The 21,280-nt window shown below is 45.2% G+C and overlaps 1 protein-coding gene across 1 annotated transcript in view; it reads right to left on the reverse strand.

Annotated features, from left to right (window-relative positions):
* Positions 1-21,280, reverse strand: part of LOC144680613 (uncharacterized) — a 447,610-nt gene that overhangs the window by 374,989 nt on the left and 51,341 nt on the right. The window contains exons 4-5 of the mRNA XM_078541787.1: positions 3,966-4,131; positions 3,162-3,387 (exon numbers count right to left, since the gene is read on the reverse strand). Coding sequence (XP_078397913.1) covers positions 3,162-3,387; positions 3,966-4,131 — 392 coding nt within the window. The remainder of the gene's footprint in view (positions 1-3,161; positions 3,388-3,965; positions 4,132-21,280) is intronic.

Consider the following 21,280-nt stretch of genomic DNA (forward strand, 5'->3'; position numbering starts at 1 on the left):
GAAGAGGGTGTGATTCACACAGGAGGGAAACCAAACTCAGCAGGGCCATGTGCACTTAATGCTGAATTCAAACAGAACCCCATTTTGTCTTTTGCAAGGGTCTTAACCCACAATATGAGAGTCATAAATTAATGAAGTAGACGCAAATGCGCTTGAAGAGTGGATAAGGTCTATATAACTCAAGATCTGAAGTTTTTTTTAAATCTCTTGCTCTTTAAACTTAAAAACAACAGGTTGTAGCTGTCATTGAGTTAACATAAAACCTCTCCTGGACCTCTGCTGGACCACTTTGATTGGCAGGTTATAAAAAAAAACACTAGCATCTGGTTGTGCAGTTTCAATAGAGGTTTTTGTTCAAATTTCCCTAAGGGTTATTATTATGTTATTATGAATGTTTGGCTGAGTTTCAAATTCTAAAATACTCTCCGCAAGGGATTCTGAGTTCACAGTTCAAAAGACAGCTTAAAGATGCTATTAAAGGATTATCTGTATTTGATGTGGTTTCTGAATCGAAGTTTGTTTGCTTTTGTAAAAGATTAACCACTTGAGGAGATTTAAAAGCTTTGAATGGATTTTATGAATGGAAGTTTTTTCACTATCAAGTGTGCAGGGGTGAGAGCTGTATTAGGTTGTTAGAAATTTATTTATTTTTCATCTCCATATGGCTCCTGAGGTCTGCCCATGGTGGACACTGGGTGAGTGGCTATGGAGGGTATGAGGGGCCATGGAGGGGTGGGTGGGGTGTGGTGGTGTATGAGGAGGTGAGGGATAGGTGGCGTTACAGTTGCTGAAGCAACTGGGATGCTCTGTTCCAGAGTTAGTAAGCTTGACCCCATCTCACAACAGCACCCCACCATCAATACACTCCCCCTCCTACCCAGTGAAAATCACATGTCTTGGGGTACTTTTTACCTAGGTGGATCCGGTGAGTTGGGAAATTCAAGGTTGAATGTATTACTCAGTGATGGAGCTCAGCTAAGCATTCATAACATCAACAAAAGCAGGCTGCCCAGATGCCCAAGGATCCGTTTTTCCTGATGGCCTCATTATGAATGCTTGGCCGAGCCCAAAGACTGACTAATACATTCAGCCCTGAAGGCAGTATTCACACAGCTGTGAATGGGAGTATTAGCTTTGTTTGATTGACTCGTTCATGGGGTATAATAAGCTTTTCTTTATTTGAAGTTGTTTTTCAACTCCTGTTTGTTTACTTGGACAAGATTAGGAGATGTTAAGAGGACTAAAGCTTTTTTGAACACTGTGAATGGTTGTGTTTGATTGACACTTTTATGAGGTTGTAAGAGAAGCTGTTTCTTTCAAAGGAGATTTTCAAAGCCACTGTGCTTATTTTGTTTGTTTCAGTAAGTGTCAAAGATTTGCCAATGTGGCTCATCGGATCTGTACATAATGGAAACTGGAAGATAGAATATGAACGATGGATGGGTGCATGGGGATGATGGAAGGGGAATGGGAAGGGCATGAGGTTTGGAGGAAGCATGGAACTGATAGAAAGGGGTATTGGCTAGAACTTTTAAATTTACCTGTCAAAAGGTTCTCTTTTCCACAGCAGGCTTCCCCCAAGGTTCACGAACAGATTTACCTGGAGGGATTCCCACAGCCTTCAGAAACCGAACAGCCTTGTAGAAAATATCATGAGAAGGGAAATTTGAATTTGATGCAGGGATTTATATTGTGAACCTGATGTCACTTTAAGTGCATGTCAGGTTGTGACCTGCCACATTTTCTGACCTAGGAAAAATGGCAGGCAGTGGAAGTAGCCAGGCAACTATTGTGGCTGCTTTCCAATCAGAGGATAGCAGCTAAGCAGCCTCATCAATGCCACTGCTAGCAATGGCTATGCTAAGGCTACAGCTGAATGAAAAGGGCACCTCCATGGCTGTTGCCCTCAAGGGAAAGTAAATAGCGTCTGTGAATGTCAGGGTCAGGCAGGCATGCCCTGGCAATCATTGGAGTGTTCATTAAGTCTTAGTGCACCATTGCTGCTGGGGGGGTATTTATGCCAGGGGACTCGTCCATGGGCCATGGAGTGTCCAAAAAGGAGGGCCCCCAAGTAGAACCCACTGGAAGGCCACCATATTTCACTGGGTGGTCTCACCCAAGCTGCAGAACCCCCAATGAGGGCAAAATGCCTATGGAGGTGGCGAATGGCCTTTAAGTCCATTTAAGTGACTCAATTGAGCTCCAGGTAGGCAGCCAATCTGATTTGTTCTTAGGAAGTCCCCCAGGACCGAGGATGAGTTTCCTTCACTCCGGGGTTTGGGTCCTGAGGTGACTAAAAAGTCTAATGCTGGTTCTGCACATACTGCCACAGGTGGGGCAGTTACTGTTTGATGTAGCGGGTGGGTGGAATGCTCCAATTTTGATATGCTTCTTCCGCTATTTGCACTTAGCCTCCATCCAGGCCTGTCGGAGACGTTCAAAATGGTTGGACCCCTGCGAATGCTTCTTCTCCAGTTTGAGTGGGCCTGAGCAAGAGATTCCCACATATGTTGCATTTTTCAGGGAGGCTTTGATGATGTCCCTGAAACATTTCTTCTGCCCTCCTGGTAACCATTTACCGTGATGAAGCTTGGAATAGAGCTTCTGCCACCTTTCCTACTGCTGGCAAAATCACATGACGGTGGGAGGACATCAGGCACTCCTTCCCCCACACCATTTTTCCAGCCTTTCTAGTTCCCAGTCTGTAACCAAAGGGCTGACAAAATTCCATCCACTGAAACATCAACACAGACAAAATAGATTGAATGGTCTGCTGTGCTGTATATGGTTCATGTGGCCAAACCCAGTAAAATTTGAAGAAGAATTGAGGGTGTGGAAACTATCCTGGAAAATGGCAAAACATTGAAAACAAGAGCAAGGTAGAAATCCAGTCATCATGTGATGTACTGGTAAGTTTGTTTTTCTAATAGAACTTCATCATTTCAAATTGAAATCCATAAACAAAAAGGGTTCTACTTGTTTTCTGTAATTCTTAAACTACAAGACAATGGCAAAATTTTTTAAAAATAAGCCTACAGATGGAATTGCTAATGAAAATAAATGATAGTTCTATATACCCAGAGAAAACGTTGCATAAGTATGTCTCTACTGAAGAGGCTAGCAGACAAAATAAGATAAACAGCATTTAAGATATTTTCTACCTTTATAAGAGGAGAAGTGAAGGTCACAGACTGTGTATCATTCATCATGTGTGTTGTATAAAAAATTACTGTATTGTCTTCACCATTCAATGTAACTGCTGTTTGAACTGTGCCATCTAGAGCTAGAATTCTCCACAAATCCCATTTTTCCTTAGTTACAGGTCTCTTGAATCGTAATGTGGACACAAAGACATAGGAAGGAGGAAGGCCATCAGGAAAAATATCCCTGCAATGAAAGTCCTTGATTTATAAATTACAGAATACTCCACAAAAATCGTAAGCAATGCTTCAATAAAAAGATAAAAGGAACAGATCTTCTAATAAGTAGATCCTGAAAACAAATACCTTGTTTTATCTGAATTACCTGGAAAAACTCAGCAGGTCTGGCAACATCAGCGGAGAAGGAAAGACTGACCCACCCCCACTAGAGCTGTACTTTGAGTGTCCTGCCATCCATTCTTAATTAGCACATTCTCTTAGATAATATCACCACCTTCAACACCTCCCTGTTCCTTTGTCTGTAACATCTTTTGATTATCTGCTCCTATCACTGCTTGCTTGTCCCTACAACCACCCCCCCACCCCCAACTTCTCTCCCCCCACAACCCCCACCCACTCCCTGACCTTAAACCAGCTTATATTTCACCCCTCTCCTAACTTCACTCAGTTCTGCTGAAGGGTCATGAGGACATGAAACGTCAACTCTTTTCTTCTCCGCCGATGCTGCCAGACCTGCTGAGTTTTTCCAGGTAATTCTGTTTTTGTTTTGGATTTCCAGCATCCGCAGTAGTTTTTTGTTTTTACCTTGTTTTATCTGTTAAATCACTCTGCGATGTAACCCTATAAGCTTTTTTGCCACGGTAAGAGCCTTCAACTTTACTGGCTTTTTTCCTAATATTTAAGCCAACAAGGATATCAAAGCCTTTTTCATCTCGAGATGCCACAGGTATTCTTGTAGGGCAGACAGTTTCTGAAGAGGATAAAAAGAAATGTATCGCTATTAAAGTTTACACACACACACTGACGTACAAACACACAAACAGACTCATGGCACCGTCTACCCACCCCTCATCCCAACTAAAATGTCTGTGGTCAGCCTGCCCACCTGAAACCCGGCTGCATTACCTGATTAGCCAACAGCTCTGTAGTCTCAGCAGTGCCTGAGTCAAGCAGTGGTCACTGCTGGGACTACCAGCAGTCCCTGAAGATGAATGGATCCTGGACTTTGGTAAGTCCGGGATTTTGGACAGGCCTGCCTGGCAGACACCAGTGGAAGGTGGTGGTGGGGGAGCTGGGGGCTGTGTTTTATAGGCCAGGGGGAACGCTTACAAGGGGGTGTAATCTTGAGGGGGAATGGCACTGATGGCACAGGGGACACCCCCACCCCCAAAGAAGTATCCCCCTTCCTGTCTGACAGCAGCTCGTGCAGTGAAAGCTGACTGGCTGCCGACCTTGTTTCCGCCTTCCCCTGCCGCACGTACTAGAGCAGCAGCGGCGGAATAAGGTCCATGCGTGGCCATTAATTGGCCACTTACGGGTCTCAATAGGCCCAAGGGTGGGTGGGCTGCCTGACGCCTTACCTGCCACCGTAACAGGGGAAACAGGTTGGGTTGGGCGGGAAGGTGGCGGGCAGGCCACCTATTTTATTTTACAAGCCCCGCGCTTTCAAATGTGCTGGCAGGGTCTGTAAAATTCATCCCATGGGATAATCCATGAAATATTTGGCATGGAGATTATTCATTAAAATACAAGTTTAAATAACAGCTGTCAGGTTAAAAATGTTAACAGGTAAGGTTGAAACTTTGACATTTGTATTTTCAAATTAAATCTAATGTAGCAAGGTAATTGAAAACCAAGCAAGATTTCAAGAGTTGTCAAGTATCAAAAATATTGTTCCTATCAAAGCTGTATTGCAGGTATAACATGAAAATATAAGAAAACCTAGGGCAACATTGAACTATTTTGCTAATAAGCCCATTTCTTCCACAAAGCACAATTTTTACTCTTATGGACTCCATTCTATTACTTATAAATATAAGATCATGGATGAGAAGGTCATTTGGCTGATTTCAGCTGGTCTATCATGCTGGATCCCAGAATTTCCAACTAGTTTCTTAAATAAATGCAGTTTCTGAATTCTACTTCTTCATACAGAAGTCTGTTCAATGTGCTAATCACTCAGTGTAAAGAAATTCCTGATATTTGCTTTCAACTAGTTTCAACCTATGCCAACTTGTCCAATGCTTGTAATTTACTTTGAAGTAATTTTCTGGAGCTATTTTTCTATACTGTACAGTTTATTATCTCCAATAACTCTATGATATCACTCCTCAGCTACCTACTTTCAAGGTTAAAAACACAATTTTCTCCAGTTTTCAGTTATACCTCAATTCTCTAGCACTGGAAATCATCCTTGTCCTTTTTTGTTAAACTGCCTCAAATACTTGAATGTGTCTCTTGCTCAATTATGGTCTGACAAGCACAGCCTACAATTTAAGTGTCACCTCCTCTGCCTTGCCTTCAGCATTCTACTTGCTTTGTTGATTGCAGCTCTGTCGTAGTTAGGCATTTGAGTGACAAGTGTACCAGGACCTCTATAGGATTTCTTTCAACTTCATTTTTTATTATTTTGACACCACTTTGAAAATGTGCATTACCCATTTCTTTTTCCTGTATGCAGTGCTTTGTATACATCCATATTAAATTTCTTCAGTAATTGTTCCACCCACTTACATATTTTGCTTGACTCATTTTGTAGTTTCTGACCTGCCTCTTCCAATTCAACTGCTCCTCCTACTTTGGTACCATTAGTTATTGTAAATTAAAACAGTAGTGGTTCCAGTACCAATCCCTGAGGTATCACTCTTGGCATTTCCTGTCACCTGGAAATAACTCATAGATGTTGTTTTCTACCTTTCAGCCAATCCCAAGATTTGCCTGAAATCCCAATCGTACTAATCTTAACTAGTAGACTTTCACGCAAAGTGTTGTCAAGTGCCTTTTGGAAGTCAAGGTAAACCACGTTGTATTGGTCAATGAAGTTAAAAGACAACATGCCCACTGGCATCGGGCGTGTTCTGTGGCATGAGTGGACAATATGGAGTGATCGATTTCATGAAGGCATGAAACCAGTTTGTGATCGTCCACTCGGCCTGTTCTCACCATCGGACGTCGGGAATCTCATTGTAATCAGCATATCATTATAAGGCCTAACCACCCCCCCCCCCGCCCCGTTGGATTGTCTGCCTGCATTAGCGGGAAAACACGCCAACGTGTTTCACGACAGCACATAAACAACTTACACCTGGCAGGCTGCACTTCACTCTGGATTTCAATGTTTGTTTGCCTACTTTGCATCGGTCAGCACTCGCAGTCATCAGCACCAGGCTTCACAGGCAGCACCACATCACTTTTAGGGGACTCAAGGGTAGGTCTGTACCTACCAGATCAGCCAAATGTGGGTGGCTTTTCAATAGCTGCAGGGCAAGGTCTTGCTTGGGGAAGGGGGAGAAATAGCCTCAGACAAGGGAAGAAGCTGCAGGATGAGAGCCTAACTGGGGAAGGAGGGTATCCAAGGGTGCGTGTGGGGGCACATATTTATCTGTACAAGTGGCTTCAAGATGGTGAGTGCTGAGGAGGCAGTCTAGAGGAGATGAGGCCAGATGGACATGTGAGGATATGTGTGTGAGAATGGGTGGTGATGTCCTTTGAGCTGACAATGAGTGAGATCTAATGAATGTGTGATGGGCTTGAGTGTCTGGGCAACATTTTTCCCCCCGTTGGGGGGGGGAAGTGCGGGAGTGGGTGCAGGTGAGTGGGTGGGCTTCCAATCGATGCCCCCAAACAGGGGCGTGCCGCCATTTTACATGGGTGGGCCAATTAAGGCCCGCTCAGTGTGACTTCCACCAGGAAGCGTTATGCACTCCCTGTGCGGGCGGTGGGGGGATTCCCTCAGCCAGGAGTGCACTCTTTCGTGCATGCACACGGAAGAGTGCACAGATCTCCCTGAGGCAAAATGCTGCCTCAGGGAGATCGGCTCACATTTTAAACTTTAAATAAAGCTGAGAAAAAAATTTCCCTGCCATGTCCCCTCATGTGACAGTCACATGAGTTGGGATATGTCCATAACTTTTAATTTAAAATATTGAGAGATTTTTAAATCCTCATGAAACCTCATCCCGCCCGTGAATGAGGTTTCATGCTTTTTCAGAAGCCCGCCAGGGTTCCCGGCCTGCCTGCAAACCTTAAAGTTGGACGGGCAGGTCCATTAATGACTTCAACTACTTTGTTAATGCCCTTAATAGGCCGTGGATAGGTCGGCTGGAACACAGCCGAGTCAGCTGTGCACCCGCCGAACTGAAAGTCTGAAGGATGCGCCGTGACATCGGGGACACACGCCTGACGTCACCCTGCGTCGGCGAGCGGGCCTCACCCCCACTTGCCAACCGAAAGATACAGCCCTGAGTTCAGAGTAATGAGATGGTTGCCATACCCTGGCTGCACGGATGAGATCATTTATCCTCTATCTGCATTGGATGGCCAACCTCTTCTCTGCAGCATTGTCAGCAAATGTGATAAAGAACAGAGCAGAAAAAAGAGGATCACATGAGTAATCCATAGAACAATCAAGTACTGCCTTTCGGGAAATCTCATGGCAGCATGTCTCTTACCCAAAAAAGCAAAAGACCTGTTTTTAATCAACACCGGTAATTGAGAGGGCAGAGACCTAGTCAGAACACGCCCTCATCAGTTGTCTGTCCCAAATGGGAGCTTAATTTCAGATGACAGGAGGTCACCAACCATTACCAAACAAAGGGTCTCTGGCACCCAGGGAAGTGGGGTTCAGGAATGTTCTGCGTTTGGGATGTGGGCGAGGTCGGGGAGGGCAACCAAGGATACGGAGATCCAAATATTCCTAGTAGGGCACACAAAAGCAATCCATCTCCTCCTAGGGAAGTAAAGGAAAATATATTTGCGTTGGCCTCTTCTTGGAATATAGGAACAAGAGCAGATCCTTTAACTCCTCGAGCCTGTTTCACCTTTCAGTGAAATCATGGTTGATTTACAACCTAACTCCATATATCTGCTTCTGCTCCATGTCACTTAATATCTTTAATTAACAAAAAGCTACGAAATTCTTGAAGTTTTCAATTGATTCAGCTTCAGCTGCCATTTGAAGCAGAGTTCCAAACTGCTACCACCCTTTGCATGTAGAAGTGCTTCCTAATTTCACTCCTGAAAGGTCTGGCCCTAATTTTCAGACAATGCATCCTAGTCCTAGACCCTTCAACCAGCAGAAATAATTTCTATCTACCTCAGCTGTTCCCACAAATATCTAGAAAATGTCAATAAAATCACCCCATCAGCCTCTATATTCCAAGTTTTACAACTCTAGTTTCTGTAATGATTTTTTGTAAGTTTCCCCTTGGAGTCCAGGGCCTGAATTTTACCGTTGTCGGGCGTGCCTGATCGGCAGGCCTGGGAGCGGCTGGGAAATGGACTGCCGACCACGATCGGCCCCTGACCGTGATTTCATGCTGGATGGCCAATTAATGGCGAGCCAGCGTGAAACCCGCGCTGAAATGCTTAGTGCTGCTGGGGTGGGGGCGGGAAGAGGGCGGGCGATGTTGTCACCATGGGCACGGGTGAGCACTGCAAGAAAGCTCCCTGCAGGCAGACAGCTGCCTCAGGGAGCTGCAGACCTGAAAATCATCAAGGGCAGCATTTTCCTGTCAGCGAGTGGCGGTGGGGGGGGAACCATGCTGCCATGACGTGTAAAATGACGTGCAGTGACGTCGGGCGGGCATCCCAATGTCACCACGTGTCATTTAGATTTTCTGTTCGGCGGGCGCGCAGTCGAATTGGCTGTGTGCCCGCCGAACTGTCAAAGGCCTATTAAGGCCTGTTAAAAAGTAATTAAAATAATTAAATGAGCTACCCATCCAACCTTCAGGTTGCCAGGCAGGCGAAGAGCCCAGGCAGCCTTCGCATTTTCATGAAACTTCATCCACGGGCGGGATGAGGTTGCATGAAGTGATTAAAAAATCAGTAAAATTTTTTCCAAAATTTCATTAACATGTCCCAGCTCATGTGACACTGTCATGTGACATGTTTCAAAAGTTTAAAAATCCTTTATTTAAAAGTCTAACATTGAAACAAATCTCCCTGAGGCACCTCCGTGCCTAGGGAGATCTCTGCGCTCTTTCGCGAAAAAGCACAGGGAACCACTCAGGGAATCCCCCTCTGCCTGCACAGGGAGCGTTCTGCATTTCCGGGTGCACGTCACGATGGGCGGGCCTTAATTGGCCCGCCCATATAAAATGGCGGCGCAGATCCGATCGGGGGTGCCGATCGGGTTCGCACCTGGCCTCGCACAACCACCCCGACGGGGGGAAATTTCTGGCCCAAATAAAGGTTTTAAAAGCTGAAAAATAATGTCCATGTATCACAATCAATCACCTGAAAATATAGTTGATAAAAATGCTGCCCACAGATATTTATTTTTATTTTATTTCATAGGAAATTTCATCCTGCCCTTGGATGGGGTTTGATGAAAAATGCAAAGTCCATCTGGCTGATTCACCTGTCTGCCAACCGTAAGGTTGGATGGGCCACAAAAAATCGGAGACAATTGCACCTTTAATGGGCTTAATTTCCCCCTTAATTGTCGGTGGACGTGGTTCTGACTTTTACCTGCACCCGCTGAGCAAATATCGCGCGAGTGCTTGGTGACGTTGGGACGCTCACCCGGCAACTTCTCGCGCGACTTTATGCCCGATCGGGTCAGGTGCGCGCCCGCCCACAGTACGTAAAGTTCAGCCCAAGGTATCATTCTGGTAAACGTACACTGCACTCCCTCCAAGGCCAATATATTATTCCTATGGTGGCGTGCTTATAACTGCACACAGTGGGCAGAATCCTCCGGTCCCACCAGCTGTGGGAAGCTTGGCAGACCGAGGGATTTAATTTGGCGGGAGGCCAAAAATCACTTTCTCGAGGTAGGATGAGCTTTAAGAATTAAGTTCTCAGGACTTTAAAGGTGGATTAAAGGCAGATCAAGCTTCCCAACGAACAATGTCGGAAAGCCTGTCGTATGCACTAGCATGTTCATTTAAAGGCCACCTTGCCGCAATTAAGTTCTCCCTCCAAATTGAGTTCCCCGCCAGTCAGAAATTAGAACGTTCACATTCATGACTGTATATAAGTGGCATGCACCTGGTGAGCTTGAATTTCTTCCATGATTTTGAGCTGAGTAGATACTGCTTTTGCCTTCTTGTGGACCGCTCACAAATTTCAGCCTCTTGACTCATATCGGGTGCTCGTAGGCTAAGCTGTGTGAAGGCTTGACACAGTGTGCAGGCTAAGGGTGGAAGAGGAGTACGGTGGAAGGGTGGAGTGGAGGCTGGACAGGAGGCAGCGAAGAATGGAGTGGGGGTAGGGTAGAACAAAGGTTGACACGGGAGGCAGGCTAAGGTAAAAGAGGGCTAGAATGGAAGAGTGGAGCAGGCGCTGGACATGGAAGGCAGGCAGGCGAAGGGTGGAAGCGGGAGGGTGGAATGAAGGCTAGACACGGGAGGCAGGCTCAGGGTGGAAGGGGGATATGATGGAAGGGTGCAGCGGAGGCTGGACATGGGAGGTAGAGGAAGGATGGAAGGGATGGACTGTGGAAGGAAGACACACTTGGGTGGGGGGGGGAGAGGCAGCAAGGGAATGCGAGAGTGCAGTGACATGGGATAATGTTGGGTAAGCGGGTCCTGTAGTTGGGTGGGCAAGGGGGTTTCCGGGCATGGATGGTGATAGAGGGACGGTCCTGGAGGATGAGGTTGGTGCTGTTGATGGTGGGGTCCAGGTGGTTGAACTGAGGGTACGGGGCAGTGGAGGGAACAGTCACAGTGAGAGGGGGTAGTGGGATGCGGTAGGGTTGGCAGGTCCAGGATGATAGTCAGGTAGCTGAAGGTTTCATGAGGGGCAGGGGGTTCATAGAAACAGACGAAACAGGTAGCTTGGATAACGGGAGAGGTCAGGGTGAGCATGGGGACGGTAACAGGTGTAGGCTAAGAGGAGAGAGAAGGCGTGTGGAGGGTGATGGTAATAGGTACAAAGGTAACAGGGAGGTTCAAGGGTGACAGAGGAGGAGGAATGGTAATATTGGGTTGGTCAAGGCTGATGGGGGGATCTTGGTGGGTGATGCGGGAGGGTAGAATGTAGTGGAACGAGTCTCAAATCTCACACACAACATTTTGGGAATCTCACTTATGCAATGCAGACAAACTGTGATACTTTGAAGTGGGAGGACAGTCTTTTCGAGTGGGTGGAGTTCAAAATGAGCACAATTAGCCGACTAAAGGGACACCTTAATAATCATGGGGCAACTGGATGAGAACCATGCTCAGTTGTGTTCTCCTCTCTATGCTGAAACCCGCACGGCAGCAAGTTTGTCCCTGACTCATGGGCCTCATAACACTGAAGTCCCAACAACGTTTGGAATTGCTGCTCATTCTGCATCATTTGCCATCTGCTGTTGTCAGAGGCAGGGATGAAGGGAGGGAGGTGGATGCCTCCAAGGGGCACGGCTGGTGGATGGCAGCAAATTCGTGACTGCAAACCTCAATCCTCCCGGGTGAATGGTCATGGCTGATAAGGTTCATGTGGTAAGTCTTTCTATGCTGCCGAGGTAGTCTATAGAGTCTTGAGGGTCATGGCAGCAGGCTGAATTGTGTCTGAGGGAGGGTTCTCGCACATCGCTGTCATCAATCCGGTCAAAAAGCAATGTTTCCATGTGCAGTCAGGGAGGAACACTCATCTTTATTCCTTCAGGATGTTCTTCACCTGGAAGGGGTGGGATGGGAATGCCATTGGACAGGGCTTAGCACTGGCCCGGTGGCTCTGAGATGGAAGCAAATCTGAAAAGAATATGCTCACTAGATTTATTACTGCAATTTGTTCACAGGTCCACTGAGGTCTAGATGATGCAGGCTCCAGGCAACTCTGCATTTCCACTGGCTTTCATCCAGATGAGCAGGAGGAGGGCCTGCCGCAGGTTGGCACAGGGCCAAGAGGAGCAACGGCCTGAGCAGCAAGGGGCAGCAGGGCCTCAAGAAGGTCAGGATGCTGGTGACCAGGGTCCACTGCAACGGTGAGCATTGGCACAACCACGGATATATAGCAGGCAGTGGAGGCACTTTAAAATATCCCAGAATGTGGTTGCAAACATATGCTAGCTTTTCCACAACGACCTGCGGCCGCAAGGACTTGGAGGCAATCCCATGCCGGTGGTCTTCAGCTTCTTTGCCAATGGTCCTTCCAAGGGGGACCTGTGTAGCAACTCTCAGTCAGTGACATACCAGTGCTTTCAGGACAGCGCACCAATTTGGCCCTGGATACTGGTGGATGGTGAGTAAGGAATCTTAATTTTTTTTACTTTAAACTTTTAAAAAATTTTCATAAAAATCTAATTTTGTTTGTAGTTAGCATTTAACTGAAATCTACAGTTTAAATTCCAAAGTTAAGCTGAGTTTTAACAAGGTCTCCACAGGATGAGCAGTTGGGCTTAGTTAATTAAAGAAGCAGCTAAAACTAGTTCCTCTGTGACTGGGTCAGCTAGCCTTTGTCTTAGGAACATATAAAGCCAACCAACTTAGTGCGACTTAGAATGAAATGCTGGGAGTAAGGGAGCTAGGGGAGGAAGGGAAAGAGGTGCTCCTTTGCTTTTGGTTTTGGCATTTGATAATGCACGAGGAGCAGCAGCTTTAAAGAATGAGGGGAACCAGGCCCGAGACCAGAGTGGGACGGGAGCCAGCATGAAAAGAGAGACGGCCTTGCAAAGTAGGACCTGGTGAATATTTCTATTGTCCAGTTTTTAAAATAAAAATTGGTCTTTAGTTTAGATTAAGTAGTGTTTAAAGTATAAGAAATAAGGTCCCTAGTATATATTTAATATTCCTTAAACTAGAAGTAAACGTAAAGGGAGTAATTTAAGGGTAAGTCATGGTAGGATAGCTCGGCCACATGGAATAATTCTCCTGTGCAATGTGGGAAGTCAGGGACACTTCCAATGTCCAGGGCGACCACGTGTGCAGGAAATGTCTCCAGCTGCAGCTACTCGAAATCTGCGTTTCGGAGCTGGAGCTGTGGTTGGAGTCACTTTGGATCATCCGCAACACTGAGATCTTCGTGGATAGTATGTGCAGTGAGGTGATCACACCACAGGTAAAGAGTGCACAGGCAGAATGGGAATGGGTAACTGCCAGGTAAAGTAAAAGCACTAGGCATGTAGTGCAGGAGTCCCCTGGTCTATCTTCCTCTCTAACAGGTTTTCCATTTTGGATACTGCTGGGAGAGTTGGCTTCTCAGGGGAAAGCAGAAACAGCCAAGTCCGTGGCACCACAGAGGGGAAGAAAAAAAGAGTGGGAGAGCAATAGTGATAGGGGATTCTATTAAAGGGGAACAGATGAACATTTCTGCGGTTGCAGACTTGACACCAAAATGGCATGGTGCCTCCCTGGTGCCAGGATCAAGGATGTCACTGAGCAGCTGCAGGACATTCTGAAGGGAGAGGGTGAACAGCCAGAGGTCGTGGTCTATATCGGTACCAACGACATAGGTAAAAAGAGGGATGAAGTCCTGAAAGCAGATTATAGGGAGCTAGGGAATAAATGAAAAAGCAGGACCTCAAAGGTAGTAATCTCAGGGTTACTCCCAGTGCCACATGCTAACGAGATCAGGAATAGGACAATAGACTAGGTGAATGCATAGCTGGAGAGATGGTGTGAGAGGGAGGGATTTAGATTCCTGAGGCATTGGGACCGATTCTGGGGAAGATGGGACCTGTACAAGCTGGACGGGTTGCACCCCAGCAGGACCGGGGCCAATATTCTTGCAGCGGTATTCATTGGTACTATGGGGAGTGTTTAAACTAGAGAAATCAGGCCCTGGGGATTTATCAATTTTCTGTCCCATTAATTTCTCCAGCACTATATTTTTATGAATATTAATTTCCTTCAATTCCTCCTGCTTACTAAGCCCTTAGCCCCCTAGCATTTCTGGGAAATTATCTGTTTTCTTCTCTGAAGGCAGAACTAGAGTGGCTGTTTAATTGCTCTGTCATTTCCTTGTTCTCTATTATAAGTTCTCCTGTTTCATACAGTAAGGGACCTACATTTGTCTTCACTGGTCTTTTTCTTTTTACATACTTAAAGAAGCTTTTACTGAAGTCTGCTTTTATGTTCCTTGCAAGTTTACTCTCATACTCTATTTTTCCCCTCTTAATCAATCCCTTGGTTCTCCTTTGCTGAATTCTAAACTGCTCCCAATCCTCATGCTTGCTACATTTTCTAGCAAATTTATATGACACCCCTTTGGATCTAATACTATCCTTAATTTCTTGTGTCAGCCATGGTTGGGCCGCTTTTCCTGTTCTGTTTTTGCACCTGAAAGGAATGTATAACTGTTGCAATGCATGCATTCATTCCTTAAATATTGGCCATTGCCGACCCACTGTCATGCCTTTTAATGAAGTTCCCCAATCTATCGTAGCCAAGTCACCCCTCATGCCTTCATAGTTTCCTTTGGTTAGATTTAGTACCCTAGTTTCTGGTTGGACTACTTTACTTTCTATCCTAATGAAGAATTCTATCATGTTGTGGTCACCCTTCCCTAACGGATGCCGCTCAACAAGGTTATTAATTAAACCCTTCTCATTGCAAAGTACCAAATCTCAGATAGCCTGTTCCCTAGTTGGTTCCTTGACGTTCTGGTCTAAAACAATTCTTGTACACACTCCAGGAATTCATCCACCACGGTATTATTGCTAATTTGATTTGCCCAATTTATATGTAGATTAAAGTCACCTGTAATTACTGCAGTACTCTTGTTACATGCATCCTTAATTTCCTGTTTAATGCTATCCCCTACCTTACCACTACTGTTTGGAGGCCTATAGACAACTCCTACTAATGTTTTCCACCCCTTGTTGCTTCTTAGCTCCACCCAGACTGATTCTACAACTAAATTTTCTGTTAACTAATTCTCAATCCATGCCAATATATTACCTCCAATCCCGTGTGCTTTAATTTTTGCACACTAGCCTCTTATGTGGGACTTTATCAAAAGCTTTCTGAAAATCCAAATACACCGCAACCGCTTCTCCCTTATCTATTCCACTAGTTATGTCCTCAAAATACTCCAGTAGGTTTGTCAAACATGATTTCCTTTTCATAAATCCATGCTGACTTTGTCTAATCCTGTTGATATTTTCTAAGTGTCCTGCTATCACTCAGGGGGTGGTGAACCTGTGGAATTCCTTTCCACAGAAGGTTGTGGAGGCCAAGTCACTGAAGATATTTAAGAAGGAAATAGATAGATTTCTAGACCATAAAGACATCAAAGGGGATGGGGAGAGAGCAGGAGTATGGCGTTGAGATAGAGGGTCAGCTCTGATCAAATTGAATGGCAAAGCAGGCTCGAAGGGCCAAATGACCTATTCCTGCACCTGTTTTCTATGTTTCTTTCATGAAAGCCAGGCTGCAAGAGTGTTGGGTTTTGCAACAATCGCTGGTTTCCCGCAAGTGCAAGCGGCTATTGACTGCACATATGTGGCCTAGAGAGCTCCCTAGCAACAGCCAGTCACATTCATCAATAGGAAATGTTTGAACTCTTTGAATGTGCAACTCATATGTTATCAGAGAGAGCAAATCCTGCAAGTTTGTGCTTGGTTCCCAGGGAGCTCTCACAACACCTACATTCTGACTCACTCCCAGTTGTCACAGGTTTTTGAAGGACTGCGGCGATTGCACAGCTGGTTCCTTGGGGACAAGGGAAACCCCCAGAAAACCTGGTTAATGACAACAGTTTGCTGTCCACAGAGTTCTTCTGAGGAGAGGTACAATGCCACAAATGCCTCCACTAGGTCCATGGTTAAGCAGACTATAGGCCTCCTAAAGATGAGGTTCAGATGTTTGGACCACTTTTCAATATACACCACAGAGGGTCTCCCAGGTCATCGTTGTTTGCTGTGCCCTGCACAGTCTCATGCTAAGGGAGACATGGCGGACCGATATATCTCCTCCGACCTTGAAGGGGATGGTGCTGATGAGACCCGCATGTCGTTTATCAGCCATTGCAGGGGTACAATGTGGCAGAAGGCCTGTGATGATCTGATGGCCAACAGATTCCAGGCAGAGTAAGCTGCCAAGATATTTCTTTCACTATTTGGTTTTCTATCTTCTTCTGGCTGGAAAACTCCCACTCTTTTTTGGTTACAGACATTTATCCTGTGCTCTAATGTACCTTGATTTATGATAGCTGAATTAAATTCCACTACTTAACATCTGCCCTGTTGGTGGTTTGATCCTTTCCCTGCGACAAACTGTGCTGATAAACAGAGCCCTGGCACTAAATGCTCGCAACAGCACTTTGATCTCCCATGATCTCGGGCACCCGTAAGTAGAATTGAGATTTTACCCATGTCCTCACAAAGTCCGTGTGCATGGCAACTTACAAGCAATATCAAATCTAACCTCAGCAAGGATGGATTCATATCACCCTCACACCTACTCCTAAAGCAAGGGCAGAGGTGGCAGAGAGCTCTTTCAGGTGGAACTGGATCCATGGGTCCACAGCAGCATGACAATACCATCTGGCCCCCTCAAGATCATCCCTCTATGCAGATTTATCAGGGAAAATCGTGTTCCTGTCCCCCAGTTACCACTAGCCCATAGTAAACCCATATCCCTTGACATCTTTATCAGGCCGAAAAGTTTCGAGGTTACCTTGGAGTCCACTCACTAAGAGTGCGTCACCTGCTGAGTAGCAGCCACTCCAGACCCTCCAATCAGAGAGACTCCTACAAGTCTCAGTCCTTGATGGCCTTAGTATTAGTGCAAGACTGTGATCCATCATTATTGACACCCCAGCCAAGGTAAACATCTTTCCTGCATGGACCCTGCAGAACCAGTCTTCAACCAATTCGATTCACTCCACGTGATATCAAGAGACAGCTGAAGGCACCAGATATTGCAAAGGCTATGGGCCATGTCAATATTCCAGCAATAGTATTGAAGACTTGTGCCTCCAGAGCTTGCAGTGCCCCTAGCCAAGCTGTTCTGGAACAGCTACAGCACAGGCATCTATCCAGCAATGTGGAAATTTGCCCGGGTATGCCTGTACACAAAAAGCAGGACAAATGCAACCTGGCCAATTACTGTCCCATCAGTCTGCACTCAATCATTAGTAAAGTGATGGAAGGGGTAATCAACAGTGCAATCAAGCTGCACTTGCTTAGCAATAACTTGCTCACTGACGCTCAGTTTGGGTTCCGTCAGGGTCACTCAGTTCCTGACCTCATTACAGCCTTTGTTCAAACATGGACAAAAGAGCTGAACTCCAGAAATGAGGTGAGAGTGACTGCCCTTTACATCAAGGCAGCATTTGACTGGGCATAGCATCAAGAAGCCCTAGCAAAAATGGCGTCAATGGGAATCAGGGGGAAAACTCTCTGCTGGTTGGAGTCATACCTAGCACAAAGGAAGATGGTTATGGTTGTTGGAAGTCAGTCATCTCAGCTGCAGGACATCACTGCAGGAGTTCCTCGGGGTAGTGTCCTAGGACCAATCATCTTCAGCTGCTTCATCAATGACCTTCCATCATAAGGTCAGACGTGGGTATGTTCATTGAAGATTGCACAATGTTCAGCACCATTTGCAACTCCTCAGATACTGCAGCTGTCCATGTACAAATGCAGCAAGACCTAAACAATATCCAGGCTTGGGATGACGAGTGGCAAGTATCATTCGTGCTACACAAGTGCCAGGCAATGACCATCTCCAGCAAGAAGGAATCTAACCATCGTCCTTTGATATTCAATGGCATTACTATCGCAGAATCCCCCATTGTCAACATCCTGGGAGCTACCATTGACCGGAAACTGAAGTGGACTAGCCACATAAATACTGTGGCTACAATAGCAGATCAGAGGCTAAGAATCCTGTGGCGAGTAACTCACCTCGTGACTCCCCAAAGTCTGTCCACCATCCACAAGGCATAAGTCAGGAGTATGATGGAATATTCTAGAATACTAGAATGGCAGGGGGATGGGAACCTGAGCAGGGAGACAGAGAAGGGGGGAACAAGGATAGAAACAAAGGAAAGAAAAGTAAGAAGCAAAAGTGGAAGACATAAAAAACAAGGCCGAAAACCAAAAGGGGTCATAGTGCAAAATAAAGCTAAGATGACTAATAAGGTTAAAAAGACAAGTCTAAAGGCATCGTATCTTAATGCGTGGAGCATTTGCAATAAGGTAGATGAATTAACAGCGCAAATAGATATAAACGGTTTTGATATAGTTGCAATTATGGAGGCATGGCTACAAGGTGACCAAGGATGGGAACTGAACATCCAGGGGTATTCAATATTTAGGAAGGACAGACAAATAGGGAAAGGAGGTGGGGTAGCATTGTCAGTAAAGGGCGAAATCAATGCGATAGTGAGGAAGGATATTGGCTCGGAAAATCATGATGTGTAATCTGTTTGGGTGAAGATAAGAAACACCAAAGGACAGAAAACGTTGGTGGGGGTTGTCTATAGGCCCCCAAACAGTAATGGATTTGTAAGGGAAGGCATTAAGTAGGAAATTAGAGACACGTGCAAAAAGGGTACAACTGTAATCATGGGTGACTTTAATCTACATATAGATTGGACAAACCAAATTAGCAATAGCACTGTGGAGGAGGATTTCCTGGAGTTGTATGTGATGGGTTTTTAGACCAATTTGATGAGGAACCAACTAGAGAGCAGGCTATCCTAGACTGGGTATTGTGCAATGAGAAAGGATTAATTAACACTCTTGTTGTGCGGGGTCCCTTGGGGAAGAGCAACCATAAGATGATAGAATTGTTCATTAGGATGGAGAGTGAAGAAGTTGAATCCGAAACTAGGGTCCTGAATCTAAATAAAGGGAACTACGAGGGTATGAGGCGCGAGTTGGAAATGATGGATTGGGGAACCTTACTAAAAGGGTTGACAGTGGATAGGCAATGGCTAATATTTAAGGAACGTATGCATGAATTACAACAATTATTCATTCCTGTCTGGCGCTAAAATAAAACAGGGAAGGTGGCTCAACTGTGGCTGACAAAAGAAATTAGGGATAGTATTACATCCAAAGAGGAGACATTTAAAATTGCCAGAAAAAGCAACAAGCCTGAGGATTGGGAGCAGTTTAGAATTCAGCAAAAGCAGACAAAGCAATTTGATCAAGAAGGGGGAAATGGAGTATGAGAGTAAACTTGCAAGGAACATAAAAACTGACTGTAAAAGCTTCTATAAGTATGTGAAGAGAAAAACATTAGCAAAGACAAACGTAGGTCCCTTACAGTCAGAAACGGGGGAAATTATAATGGGGAACAAAGAAATGGCAGAAGAATGAAACACATATTTTGGTTCTGTCTTCACAAAAGAGGACACAAATAATTTCTCAGGAATGTTAGGGAACCATGAGTCTAGTGAGAGGGAGGAATTGAAAAAAAAAATGGTGCTAGAGAAATTAATGGGATTAAAGGCTGAAAATCCCCGGGGCCTGATAATCTACATCCCAAAGTACTAAAGGAAGTGGCCCTGGAAATATTGGATGCATTGGTGGTCATCTTCCAAAATTCTATAGACTCTGGAAATTTCTACAGATTGGAAGGTGACACATGTAACCCCGCTATTTAAAAAGGGAGGGAGAGAAAAAACAGAGAATTACAGACCAGTTAGCCTAACATCAGTAGTGGGGAAAATGCTAGAGTCTATTATAAAAGACATGGTAACAGAATACTTGGAAAGCATTAATTGGATTAGACAAAGTCAGCATGAGTTTATGAAAGGGAAATCATGCTTAACTAATTTACTAGAGTTTTTTGAGAATGTAACTAATAGAATAGATAAGGAGAACCAGTGGATATGGTGTATTTGGATTTCAAGATGGCTTTTGATAAGGTCCCACATAAGAGGTTAGTGGGCAAAATTAAAGCACATGGGTTTGGGGTGACATACTGGCATGGATTGAGAATTGGTTGACAGACTGGAAACAGAGCGTGGGAATAAATGAGTCTTTTTCTGGGTGGCAGGTGGTGACTAGTGGTGTATCGCAAGGATCAGTGCTTGGGCCCCATCTATTTACGATACATATTAATTACTTGGATGAGGGGGCCAAATGCAATATTTCCAAGTTTGCTGATGACACAAAACTGGGCGGGGTTGTGAGGAGGATGCAAGGAGGTTTCGTGGCGATTTACACAAGTTGTGTGTGTGGGTAAACACATGGCAGATGCAGTATAACGTGGATAAATGTGAAGTTATATGCTTCGGTGTGAAAAACAGAAAGGCAGAATATTATTTAAATGGTGATATATTAAGAAATGTGGATGTACAAAGGGATCTGGGTGTCCTTGTACACCAGTCAATGAAAGTAAATAGGCAGGTGCAGCAAGCAATTAGGAAGGCAAATGCTATGTTGACCTTCATTGCAAAAGGATTTGAGTTCAGAAGTAGGGGTGTCTTACTCCAGTTATACAGGGCCTTGGTGAGACCACATCTGGAATACTACGTGCAATTTTGGTCTCCCTACCTAAGAAAGGATATACTTGCCATCGAGGGAGTGCAGCGAAGGTTCACTAGGCTGATACCGGGGATGGCAGGACTCTTGTATGAGGAGAGATTGGTTCAACTGGGCCTGTATTCACCAGAGTTTAGAAGAATGAGAGGGGATCTGATTGAAACGTATAAAATTGTAACAGGGCTAGACAGACTGGATGCAGGGAAGATGTTTCCCCTGGTTAGGGTGTCTAGAACCAGGGGCTCCAGTCTCAAGATACGGGGCAGGCCATTTAGGACTAAGATGAGGAAAAATTTCTTCACACAAAGGATGGTCAACCTGTGGAGTTCTCTACCGCAGAAGACTGTGGAGGCCGGGTCACTGAGTATATTCAAGAAAGAAATTGATAAATTTTTGGATATTAGGGGCATCAAAGGGTATGGAGAGAAAGGGGGAATATGGTGTTGAGATAGAGGATCAGCCATGATCATACTGAATGGCAGAGCAGGCTCGAAGGACTGAATGGCTCCCAGTTTCTATGTTTCTC

This window comes from Cetorhinus maximus, chromosome 5, assembly GCF_964194155.1.
Source record: "Cetorhinus maximus chromosome 5, sCetMax3.hap1.1, whole genome shotgun sequence".
Classification (NCBI taxonomy): Eukaryota; Metazoa; Chordata; class Chondrichthyes; order Lamniformes; family Cetorhinidae; genus Cetorhinus; species Cetorhinus maximus.